At 40.0% G+C, this 13098-nt stretch overlaps 1 protein-coding gene across 3 annotated transcripts; it reads right to left on the reverse strand.

The window, feature by feature from the left end:
• Positions 1-1262: 1262 nt before the first annotated feature.
• On the reverse strand, positions 1263-13069 carry GPATCH11 (G-patch domain containing 11). 3 transcript variants are annotated; one of them, XM_032881869.1, is made up of 9 exons: positions 13047-13069; positions 9312-9383; positions 8541-8767; positions 7702-7743; positions 6936-7056; positions 6677-6767; positions 5733-5849; positions 4516-4597; positions 1263-2984 (listed from the first exon to the last, which is right to left on the reverse strand). In XM_032881869.1, the coding sequence occupies exons 2-9, from the start codon at positions 9368-9370 to the stop codon at positions 2929-2931; spliced, it is 795 nt and encodes a 264-aa protein (XP_032737760.1). In that variant the 5' UTR covers positions 9371-9383; positions 13047-13069; the 3' UTR covers positions 1263-2928. The 3 variants fall into 3 exon arrangements, with proteins under 3 accessions (XP_032737760.1, XP_032737758.1, XP_032737759.1); XM_032881867.1 differs by lacking the exon at positions 13047-13069 and adding an exon at positions 12954-12982; XM_032881868.1 differs by lacking the exon at positions 13047-13069 and adding an exon at positions 12547-12676.
• Between the last annotated feature and the right edge of the window lie 29 nt (positions 13070-13098).

Below are 13098 nucleotides of genomic sequence, written 5' to 3' on the forward strand. Positions count from 1 at the left end.
TGGACTTATGTTTTCATTTCTCTTGGGCGAATACCTGAGAGTGGAAATGCTGGGTCACATTGAAACCCTTGTAACTTTGTGTTCCCAGGTTATCGTCAGGACCAAATTCTGTGTTCCATCATCCCCACTCACAACGAAACCTCTCCCTAGTACTGCTGCTGTTCAGTACCTCAGTATTATACTCACCAATTTGCCTTGCAGCTCAGTAATTCCTATGTGACTCTTTGTGACTTTCTGGAAAGCAGGGACAGGGTCTCTCATTTTCGTATACCCCAAGGCAGTGAGTGTACTGCCTTGCATAAAACAGAAACTCCCTAAGTGCTTTTGAATTGGTGGGAAGTAAAAGTATTAAGAATTTCATGTGCTTGATCCTACACAATGTGTCTAAAACTAAATAATGTTCACTTTCAAATTTCAACAATTAAATGTCAAATAACACTTAAAATAAAAGTGTCTAAGGCAAACCAATTTCATATGTTAAAGTCTGTTTATTTTGAATTATAGAAGCTCTGGTATTTTGGATTTATATTAAGAAAATGAAACACTTTAGAAATTATAGGACTTTGAAAACAAACTTAGCACAATACAAACAAAAGTAAATGACATCACGATGTGCTAAAATTTAAGTTCCAAATTTCACATAAATTTCACTGAAGCAAATTCAAATTCACTAAAGCAAACTAAAAAATTCTTTTTAATGATCTGCTTCTGTTGGTTTTCATTATTGTTCTTACAAGATCAACAAAGACATATTAATAAGAATAAATTTTTACTTATATTGAAAGCCTATAATTTTCTTTGTCAATGTTAAAGAATGGAGGGATATTTCCCACTCTCCAAGATAGGCCTATTTCTAGCCTTTGACCTGGAAATGCAGACCACAACTCTGGTGGAGTCACAGATTCCATCAAGGTTATTTGCACATTCTCAGCCTAATTATGCATGAACATATTAAAAATATTCTTGGTCACTAGGCAGGTGAGAGATTTTCTCGAGTCAGTAACAAGAAAAAAAGAAGCTGGCGCCTCACTCTGTTCTGCCTAAAGCAGTCTTTGTGGCTTTGAGAATGTCTGCATGAATGTCAGGATATTGGCTGAAATGACAGGAGAGTATCTGACTGTAATTCCAAGGAAAGATAAACTCCTTTGTTGTAGCTATTAATTCAATTTTATTGTTTTTTAAGTGAAAAAGTAAATATTAAATAGTATTATCCAAGTGTGTAAACGCTAGTATTATATCTATATATGTATATAGGTATATAGTCATAAAAATAATGACTCATTTTCTGAAGAATGGAGGCCTAGAAGCTAACTAGTGATTTGCAGGCTCTGCTGCATCGTAGAATGAAGCATAGTAATGCTCAGGCCACACTGACCAATTACATCGGAATCTGAGAGTACCACACTATATTTTCCTTTTTAAACTCTCCAAGCTAAACTTGAGAACAAATGAATTAGGTCATATTAGGTCAGAGGCTGATACAAGTTGTATTACTGATTATCTTAACACAAATATAGGTTGGTTTTTGCTGTGTTTTTGGGTGCGTGGTTTTTAATAAGAGGAAGGAGGGTGATCTCTTGCTCAATGGTACTGAAAAGTGAGCTGTAAAATTGTACCCCAGAAGATAACAATGCTCTACATTTAGCCTGTAGCGCTAGTTCTTATCCACAGGTGCTTATCAGACTCATTCTTAACACTTCAAAATAAATACAAATATCCAGAAATTATCCTAGACCAGCTGAATCAAAATCACTCGGGAAGTACCTGAGTTTGTGAACTTTAAAAAAAGTTCTGTGATTTTTGATGTCACATTTTGGTTGAAGATCTTTAGAGGTGTGCCACGTGGTATGTCCTTAGCTGTATTTGATTAAATTACAGGGAAGCAGATTTTAGAAAAATAACTTTAAAAATCACATAGAGCTACCCAGCAATGGAATGACCCATTTTAAGGCAGTCAGCTCTCTGTGTCTGGAAAAATAAAGGCAGAGGTTGGATTAACACCTGCTGGGAATGTTGTCCAAGGGCTCCCAAACAGTGAGTAGTTGGATCACCAGATATTTAACGTTACTCCCAGTTTTTAAGTTTCGTTAGCCAAAACCTGCAATCGCTCACTTACAATGGATATTCATATTTTCACGAAAAGTCATGATTTTGCCAGGAGTATCATAATTATTTTGTTTCTAAAATTGGCTAGATCGAAGTAGCATTAATGGAATGTTGCCTCTGATACCAGTCTTACTGAAGGAAATATCCTTCCCTCTTCCTCATGTTTGCATGGAGGGATGGAACTTTTTCTTGCTCCTTGGAAGGCAGAAGTGTGCAAACAAGCTCCATGAATCCTCATTCATTCCTCTCGACAGACAGGTGTCTCATCTGATGAGCGATCTGGGGAGCAGGAACCCAGCATGTGTGGCCCAGCCCCTAGTGTGTTCTCTCACCTTGAAAGCTGAATGGTCTCCAAACGCAAAGGTGGGCTCTATCCCTGGCAAGGCAGAGATCTGCAGTTGTGTCCAGGCAGAGATATTTTAGGGAGCCTGATAGGAGAACAAGCCAACCTTGCCCTCTACTTCAGCTTCACTGATAATAAAGCTGACATTTTGATATCTCTCTGACTCCCATGTCTTATTTCTCAATTTGTTCCAAAGTGAAGAGGGGAATAAGAAGGTATCCTTAAGCCCCAGAAGCATCACAATCGAGTCATGAATTGTAACTGCACGTGTCTCTAACACTTGTGTTCTGAAATAGCGTTATTTTTTTGAAGTCGGTGAACAACTATAAAATACAAAGTACTTCCAAAGTTACAAAAAGAACACAACATATAAAAGGCTCCTTTTCTTTACTGGCATAATTTGGGAATTCTAACTGCTCAATTGTCTATTTTTAGGTAATAGTGACATTTTCCAAGTTTTTACTTTATTAAGAATAGTCTTAGTCATGATCTGCAGAAGTTGGTCCTGGGCAATTTGAAGAGAGGTCTTCTTTATCTGTGATTTATGTGAGGAAAATAAAAGATTAGTATGACTTATATGGTAAACTATTACAGAAAATTATGTTAACATAACGTGTTTTGTAGTTGTGTTTGCTACTTACTCAGCTAAACAAGGGAAAGACACAATAAGAACCAATAAGTCTTAACTGTCAAAACATCCTTAAATTCAAGTTAACAAAGGCAACTTGGGTGAATGTTTTAAAAGGGAAAGTATGTGGCTCTGTAAGACATCTGGCCAGGTTTAAACCCCTTTCTTTCTTAAAATAGAATAAAATTTTAAAAAATGGAGTGGATTTCAAGAATTCTCATTTTTATAGTTCAGGGACAATATCTAACTATACAAAAGCTAGTTTTAAATTTATTTATTTATTTATTTGAGAGAGAGAGAGAATGAGAGAGAACATGAAAAGAGGGAGGGTCAGAGGGAGAAGCAGACTCCTGCTGAGCAGGGAGCTGGATGCGGGGCTCAATCCCTGGGACTCCGGGATCATGACCTGAGCCGAAAGCAGTCGCTTAACCAACTGAGCCACCCAGGCCCCCAAAAAGCTAGTTTTAAATTTTTAAATAGGGGCACCTGGGTGGCTCAGTCAGTTAAGCATCTGCCTTCAGCTCAGGTCATGATTCCAGGGTCCTGGGATCGAGTCCTGCATCAGGCTCCCTGCTCAGAGGCGAGCCTGCTTCTCCCTCTCCCTCTGCTGCTCCCCCTGCTTGTTCTCTCTCTCGCTTTCTCTCTCAAATAAATGAATAAAAATCTTTAAAAATGTTTAAATATCTTTCAAGTACTATAGCTCAAGAAAGACTCTTTATAAATTTGTTTTCAACAAATCATCCCCAAGACTCAAAAATTCTTCCTTTTGAAATAGAAGACTGAAAAAATTCCCTTCTGCACATTTAGTTTCTGAAAGTTAAAAGCATCTTTAATAAGGCTTATTAAAAGCCTTTATTAATAAGACGAGAGTTAACGGGATGCCTTGGTGGCTCAGGCCGTTAAGTGTCTGCCTTCAGCTCAGGTCATGATCTCAGGGTACAGGGACTGAGTGAGCCCTTAGTCAGGATCCCGGCTCAGTGGGGAGACTGCTTCTCCTCCACCACCCCCATTCATGCTCTCTCTCTCAAATAGATCAAAAAAAAAAAAAAGAAGAAGACCTCAACTATTTCTATATCCACTATTGCCTTAAGACACTGATCCCACATTGTCATTTGGATGGAATAAGAAATTTCCATTGTCAGGGCCGCCTGGGTGGCTCAGTTGTTAAGCATCTGCCTTCAGCTCAGGTCATGATCCCAGGGTCCTGGGATCGAGTCCCATGTAGGGCTCCAGGGAGCCCGCTTCTCCCTTTGCTTGTGCTCTCTTGCATGCTCTCTCTCAAATAAATAAAATCTTTAAAAAAGAATTTCCATTGTCTATGGGGAATGTGACTTTCTCTCTCTCTCTCTCACACACACACACACACACAATCAAAGTTAAAAAAAAAAATCAAAGAACATTTGTGTTCAATATTTTGAAAAAGTGCCAAGTGTCTTACCTTCATAGGCTGTTCCACACCAAATACAATACAGATGTTCTTCTCTTAAATAACCAGTCAATATTTGTAATTTTTCCAGTACCTAGACATAGGACACAGGCACATTAATAGTTCCAAACTGAATAGAATCTTGGTTTTCTGGTCTTTTGGATCCTGCCAAATTAGCCCAAGGCCATAAATCTTCTGCTACTCTCTTAACCAGGTAGAATTGTAAAGAGCAGTGTATATTAGAACATATCCTAGTTCATCAGCCACCCTGATATTTTCACAAGTCTGCCAGACACAAAGAGACCACTTGTTAACATTTAGAAAATGAGGCTTGGGCTGGCTCTGTTTTAATCAGCCTCCTTTAAAGACCCCTTCTACTTTCAAAGAATCTTCCTCTCCAGTGGGATGAGAGTGAACACTGTCTCCCTTTGTCCTTAAAGTTCTTACCAATGTTCTCCCAGCTAAGTGGAACACTGGTTTTTCAAATTGGGAATGTTTCCTATAAAATGCTCATATATAAATAACCACAGAAATAGGATTCCTTTCTTGAATAATGTCTACTTCCTTTGAACTTTTTTTTTTTTTTTGCTTTGTGGGTAGAGGAGAGAGGTACTCCTATAGAATCACTTCCAGAAATTTAACAGGCAATAAGGTAGAAATTAAAAGAATTTACATTTGCAGCTTATCCATCATCCAAACTAGAGCTGAGATGAGAGTGTAAACTGAAGCTAAAGGAAGAAATTATATAAAGTTTTGGTAAACTTATAATGTCGTGGTTCTCAACAAGGGCTGATTTTTCCCCACAGAGATATTTTGCAGTGTCTGGAGACATTTTTGGTTGTCATGGGGAGATGCAACTGGCATCTGCTGCGTGGAGGCCAGGCCTGATACTACGAGGCACAGAACAGCAGCCCCTGCCCCCAAACGATCACTGGGCTGAAAGCCTTAATGGTGCCAAGGCTGACGGGGCGTCTGGGTGGCTCAGTGGGTTAAAGCCTCTGCCTTCGGTTCAGGTCATGATCCCAGGGTCCTGGGATCAAGCCCCACATTGAGACCCCATCGGGCTCTCTGCTCAGCAGGGAGCCTGCTTCCCCCCCCCGCCCCCGTCTCTCTACCTGCCTCTCTGTCTACTTGTGATCTCTGTCAAATAAATAAATAAAATCTTAAAAAAAAAAAAAATGGTGCCAAGGCTGACACCCCCTGATCAAACAACTGGTGGCAAAACATACACTTAAGTCTTCACTCTTATATTCATCTTCCTCTGGCTCTTTTTCTTCCTCTTCTTCTTCCTCAGTCTCCTCTTCAAGCCCCAACCAGTACCACGCTTCCCTCGGAACTTGAATGTTCTGAAAACGGGAAAATTATTCCCAGTTAAACACAAATATGTTCATGTCAACATGAATCATTTTCTGAATTGCCTCGAGAGTCAAGCACTGTGCTGTATGAACCATGGGAATGAAGACCCAGTTGGAATATTGTCCCCAAGTTGCTGCCAGTCTAGTGGGGACAAGGAGCCTTGGGTATACATAGCCTAATGGGTATAAATTAATACATGTAAGCTAGAAATCTGAAGTGTCATGACACAGACACAAAATAAAATGCTATGAGAATACAGAAAAGTGAGAGATGGCTTCCAGAGATCTATTTACATATGAGGGAAATTTGACAAACGTTTTCCAGACTTCAAATGAAGTCATTTTATTTTGATGAAAACATCAAAATAAAAATAAAAGAAAAAACAGAATTTTAAAAACCACTGACATCTAAAATAGATAGTAATCTACCATGATTTTACTAGTTAGGGATGCATGAGGTACTGAATATGGACTAAAAATAGGCTATTCTGGTTAATCAAATATTCTGGTGAACAGGATTTCCACATGCATCAGCTCTGAGTAATCGATACTCAAATAAGTAGAGAACAATTAAATATAAAAACGCTATTTGAGACTTACCGGGTAATTCAGACCACCCCGGTTCCTGCAGTGGACAAATCATCTGAGTATCAATCATCAAAGATCAGTAGTGCCCATTAAATGAAAGCTTTATGGGGTAGCAGGCTAGATACAGTGGGCTTGGGAGTTCTTTTCTTTCTTTTTTTGGTCTAATTAGAGGGCAAATTACACTGGGTGCAAAAAAAGTGCTCCAATTTGAACACAGGTGAAAGGCTTGCCTTCTGAGTATCCAACTGGCGGCAGGCTCGCTGGCTTCTCCTCAGGTCCCCTTCCAGCTTCACTTCATCGTGCTTATGTTTAAATCGCAGTCTAAAAAAGAAATCAAATCAAATCAGTCAATCACAGTCTCACTGAAAGAAGACAACAGTCCGCGAAGAGTCTCTACTCTCTTCCCCCATTCTATGTGCCCAGCTTCCGGAGAACATACCCCAGTAAAGACAAGATGAAACCCAACCCAGCACAAGTACAAGGTGTTACCGAAACTGCTCTGCAGCTGTTTCTTCAGCTTGGTTTTGCATGCGAATCTTTCTCCTGTAGCTTTCTAGTTTTTCCTCTGCTTTCCGCTTCAGCAATGCCTCGTGACCAAGACCGCTTTTCCCTGTTTAAAAAGCAAACTCTGCTGAGGAGCCTGCTGGCTTCACACATGAAAACATGGCAACTAACATATTTGCAAATGACACACAATTCTAATTGGAGGACAATCACTTAAAATCATTGAACATGAACGATAGGAGAAAACACCAGAGATTTTTTTTTTCCTAAACCCAAACTCACAATTTGATTTATACAAAGATCATAGTCTGATCTCCTAAGATAGTCATGCTATATAAAATTTTTTAAATTGGGAAAACAGGATCAACTGTCATACTTTCATATAAATATAACGAACAAATGAAATATTTATTTTTCTCTTTAATTCATCCAAAGTATTAAGAAAAACACTAAATGGATAAATCTGTCTTAGAAAACTTTGACGGATTTCAATGGAGAAAAGTAGCTTTGCATTTTTAATGGTCACTACAATTTTTTCCCATATTTTTATGATATAAATTTTATTTTACACTCAAACTTTTATTTTTTAGTTTATAAGATTTAGAAGTTTAAGAAACATCTTATGGAGGGCTTCCTTTGACAAGAACTGTAACAGTGCTACCATAAAAAAGTATTTAGTAAGCAAATACATGTGCTAGATCTAAGCGTAAGTTATTATTACTGGTAAATATGCTAAAAAGTAATTATATACCTGTTTTGACGTTGAGAGGAATTGGCTCAACAATACCATCTCCTAAGAAAAGAGAACAAAACACACAAACTACTTTAGAAATTCTTCCACAAACTATAGGCGAACCTGGTATGCAATGTTACAATGTTCTATACATACCCCTCGGGCTTACTGACTATACCCTATCATCAACTACCTCCCTTGCCTTCAAATACTTGCTCCTTAGTAAGGCTGACCCGCAGCCCCCTATGCCCTCAGAAGGTAGGGTTTCCAGAAGTGAAAACACTGATACTCTATGTCCAAGAGTGCGGCAGCCTCCAGAGAAACCAAAGCCTTGTTGGGTGAGGATCAAAGCCATTATAACAAAGAAGAGAAGACAAGAAAGACAGTTTACTACAAACATATGACCTCTCCACCTTAATAAACAGTCTCACTTTCTAAAAGGGAAGTGGGAATTGAGCTTGTCCCAGCAGGTGCTCATTTAGGCAGCTGCCACAGGTACAGAGCAAGCGGGGAGAGCCCTGCCATCCTCCTCAATGTCACTCCACTGTCCTTTGGCCCTTGCACTCCTCAACGCTTCTCTTGTCACCATTCTTAGCTGCTGCCTTCATTCTAAGTCTTGTCCATCCCAGATGTTAGCACCTTCAAGGCTAAGCTGGGCTAATAAGTAGCTCTTGATGGCAAACGTTGTCTGAAGTGGTGAAGGAAGATGAAAGTTGTCCATATGCTTGTCAGCACATAAGACACTAGCTAAGTTGTTTAAATTTCGGTGCAGCTGGGTAAAGAGTTGTGTCTGGTACTCATCAATAGATCAGCATTTGGTGGTTAGGAACACCTGCTTCTGTCTAGACGGAACTTACCACTCTTGCCAAGGGCCTGACCACTTTTATATCCCATCTTTTGGAGCAGAGCAAACCCTTTGTTTTCACAGCCTAGTGCATTCTTCAGCCCAATATCACGTCTTTCTTGTTCTTCTTCTTTTAAACTCTTCTGCCTATTTTTCAAATTAGCTTCCTGCTGCTTTTCTTCTTTTCGACGGGCTTCTCGGATCTGCCTCAGCATTGGCAATCCTGGTCTGATGTCTTGTCTGAAGAATAAGGGAAAAGGGGATTTTGGATGAGTATATGAAGTTTTCTCACAACTTTGCTACTCACTCATTTGACACTGCTTAAAAGTTCAGTAGCACTTCTATGATCACCTTTGTTATTATTGGTTATTATTGGTATTAAAACATAATCAGTGACCTCTAGAATGGCTGTCTTAATAAAAATAATGAAGGCTGGTGCCAGACTGCAGGAAACTAAAAGAAGTAGAGAGTTGAAATAGTAATTTTACACTAATTTTTCTAGGAGGTTGGAAATAATAAAGAGCAAAGCTGAATACTAATTAGAAGAGACAATAAGATAAAGCAGAAGAGAAATTTCCTTGAAAGAGAAGAGTAACAAGAACCAAGGGCAGAAGTCAATGTTTAGCCTTAAAAGGGAAATAAAGGCTCCTAGTATATTTGTATGAAAATGTAGGCGATGTTCCCATAAAGCAATAGAACTAACCTTCCAACTTGCATTTAAAATCAATGTTATTACTTAGGAATCTCCTACATACCATTACATGAGGTGTACATCTTTACTTACTGGACATTAATGAAGGAATCAGACATGTAGTCCTCTTCTTCTGCCATTTTCAACCTCATATGGCAAAAGTATCTACAAATCAAACAGGATAAAGTAACAATATCTACTATTTTAGTTTATGATGGAAATAGACCTTTCTCTGCGGCTCTCCCACGCATTCAAGTGCCTCCTGGTATCTTTCTGTGTGAAGCTCCCCAACAACTCATTCTCTTCTACCCCAAGCCTCCTTCATCCCCTATTATTTCCAAATGAATGTCACTACAATCTGCCCATTCCTGACCTCTTACAAACCTCTGCCAAGACTTACTCTACAATACCCCTCATTTTTCCTACAGTTAAGGCATTTCTTTCTCACCTAAACTATTACAACTACTTCCTAACTGGTCTCATTGCGTTTGGCCTCTCCTCTTCCAATCTGTTTCCTAGATGCTCTCCAGAGTGGTTTGTTTGTTTGTTTGTTTTAAAGACAGCTTTTTTTTTAAAGCTCATTTTATTTTAGTAATCCCTACACCCAACGTGGGGCTCAAACTCACAACTCCAAGATCAAGAGTCCTGTGCTCTTCCCACTAAGCCAGCCAGGTGGCCCCAGAGTGTACTTTTTTTTTTTTTTTTTTTTTTTTAAAATAAGTCAGGTCATTTAACCTGTTTCAAATCCTTCAATAAGCTTTACTCTGTAGGCACTGGAGGACCAGTCACTTAAACACAGTAGCAGGAGGGATCCTTCATAGTCTGACCCCTGATGCTCCCTTAGGATTCAATGGTCAAGTCATAGGGGCTTCTCATTGGCCTCTGAACATACTACAGACATTTCCTTCCTTCTGGGCCTTGGCGACCCCCTTCGCAGTCTGTGCTGACCATTCCAGGAATTGCTCTATAGCACTTCATGTCCAAGCTGCTCCTTTGGAACTTGATACAGTTAATGTCTCATGTATATGGAAACATTTTTTGAGGAGAGTTTCCATCCAAAACAGTTAAAATCATGTAACTATTTTCCCTTACAGGGATAACATAATTATCAAGAAAGGTGCATCTCAAACTTTATTATGTACAGGAATTGCCTCAGGATCTTCTTAAAATCCAGAGTCTGATTGTGAGCTAGAGCCCGATAGAAGCCTTATTTCCAATAAGCTCCCAGGTGATATCAATGCTGCTGGTCCAGTGGCTAGTTACAAAGGGGAGTCATTGGTTGCAGTGCACACATGCTGTTTTTACCTGCATCCTTTCCTTTCGGAACCCAGCCCTCTGCTCTCCATGTGGTTCTAGTGGAGGGTGGCAATCTCAGTACTCGTACCAGGGACTCCCAATTCTGGTATACTATGTCCCAGCAACAGAGGAGGTGATGAACTAACCAGGGAAGATAAGCATCTATTTCCTTACATGATAAGAATATACAGACTGGGGGGAAAAGAGATACCTTCACTGGGGTTTCTGAACTGGAAGTATGTGAAGCTGGGCTTCAGATGGCCACCTTCCTGGCCATATGAAGAGATTCTATTCCGCAGAATGAAACCAGATAGAAAAAATGGACAAAGGTAGTCCTAAAAGCAGTGAGTCTCTAAGTCTAGTTCCTAAGACCCTGATTTTTATAGCACTTTCTTTGATGTTGTGATCTAACATTCTTCCAAGCTAGACGGACTGATAAATTTCCTCACGATTTAAACTTGGAATAGGGATTCTGTCAACTGCAACTGAGAGTTTGGACAATTACACTGGATGGGAAAACTATTACTGTACTGTTTTTGTTTTTGTAGTTTCTTAATGTATTTTTCCTAACTGGGCTGTAAACCCCAAAGACAAGTTCCCTACCACTGTGGCCCAAACACCATAAATTCTAAACGACTAGCTATGGTAAGAACAAGAAGAGTCTTTACCTTGTGATTTTGTAATAATAGAACACTTTTCTCCCTAGGTCATCATGTCTTAAAACAAATGTACAGATAATGTACTTTTATGAAACAAACACTCTTGTAACCAAGCGGTGGCCTCTAAGATGGCCCCCAATGATTCCTGCCTCTTGGTTTTCCACATCCTTGCACAGTCCCCTTCCACAGTGACCAGGATTGACCTGTAACCAATACGGTATTGTGGAAATGATGGAGAGTGACTTCTTGGTCATAAAAGACACTCCTCTTAGTGTGTACAGCTCTTAGATCACTTAGATCACTCTAACTCTGGTTAGATTACTCATTTTAAAGAAAGTCAGCTGTCATGTAGTGAGGACACTTCAGCAACTCTATGGAAAAGTCCACATAGGAAGACCTGAGGCCCCCTGTTCACAACCATTACAAACTTGGGACATGTTTGGGACATCTTAGACATGATTGAGACATCTTAGAAACAGAGCCTCAAGTGCCAGTCAAACCTTCAAATGATTCAGCCTGGGCTACCATCTTCACTACATTTTCTTAAGGAAGTCTGAGCTAAGTTAAACTACTAACAAATTCCTGACCCATAAAGCTGTGAGAGAATAAGTGATTATAGTTATTTCAAGCTGCTATATTTTGGGATAACTTATTATACAGTAATAGATAATATAATCCATCACCCATATCATGACCCTTGTCAGCTACCTAGGAGTCCTCTTTGCCCCTACCAATTGTATAATTTTCTTACTTCCTAGTTTCATCAGCCATGTGTGCATCCTTAAACATTATCATTTTTTTCTTTTTATTATAAGGTAAAAATATATGATTATACATAGCATTTGTGGTAACTCACCTGCTGTCTCTAAACTTCAAATTTTTCATTTTTAATAATAGTACTTTTACACATAATGGTTTAGCGCCTACATTTTTATTCTATTTAATCATTAACAACTATATAAGGCAGGAATAGTTAGTCCAGCTTATTAGTTGGAGAAACTAAGGCTCAGTATGGCTAAACACAAAAAAATCCAGGTCTCAGTGCTTTTGCTACTGCAAACCGGGTCAGATTATTTTTAAGGGACCCATTTAGCTCTTAACTGTTAGGCAGATATGAATGTGGGTTCCAGGTTTTTTGTTTTTTGTTTTTCTTTCAGCTCTCCCTTTGTGGGTACAATATACTTTAGCATCATCCATTCGCATCAAGCATAAGGACAGACTTCTTAAAGCGATAATCCAGGCACCGTAACAGCAGTGGAAGTGGTTTGGAGCGGTCGGATTCTGGGTATATTTTAAAGGTACAGCTAATAGATGGGAAGCGGTGTGTCAAAGAGCGAGGTCACCGACTACTCCAAGGCTTTTCGTCTGAATACCTGGAAGAATGGAGTTAGCCAGTTTTTGAGAGTGGTTAGACCGTAGTAGGTCTGGTTCGGGTAAGGTTTGTCTTGTTTTGTTTCGGCAGAGAGCGGGCAGGGAGGCGGCAACAAGAAGGCTGCTTCAGACCTACGGAGAAACCCATTACACATCCAAGGGGAGAGAAGGGCTACGCAGCTGGACGTATAGTAGAGACCTAACCAAAAAAGCCTCAGTCCTCCCCATCCCCACCCCAGGGACCCCTGATTCCTCCCTTCTCGCGTCCATCCCAGCTGCAAGCATCCCGCAGACGCAACGACTTCCGAGCGGGTAGTAAGTGATGGTGTGACGGGGTAGTCAGAAAAAGCGCACAGCACACCACCTTTTACTATTCCATCTGGGGTCCCCAGCGTCCCCACCCCCGTACCTGCCAGCTCTACTCTGGTCCGGCCAGCTTCAGCGAGCGCGCGCTGCGCATGCGCCCACCTACAGCGTGGGACGTCTGAACCTCAGGTCCCACCTGCGTTTCCAAGCGAGCAATCAATTGGAAACCTGTGGCAGGCAGGACCAGG

The sequence above is a fragment of the Lontra canadensis genome, unplaced genomic scaffold (genome assembly GCF_010015895.1).
Source record: "Lontra canadensis isolate GAN:19392208 unplaced genomic scaffold, GSC_riverotter_1.0 scaffold78, whole genome shotgun sequence".
Classification (NCBI taxonomy): Eukaryota; Metazoa; Chordata; class Mammalia; order Carnivora; family Mustelidae; genus Lontra; species Lontra canadensis.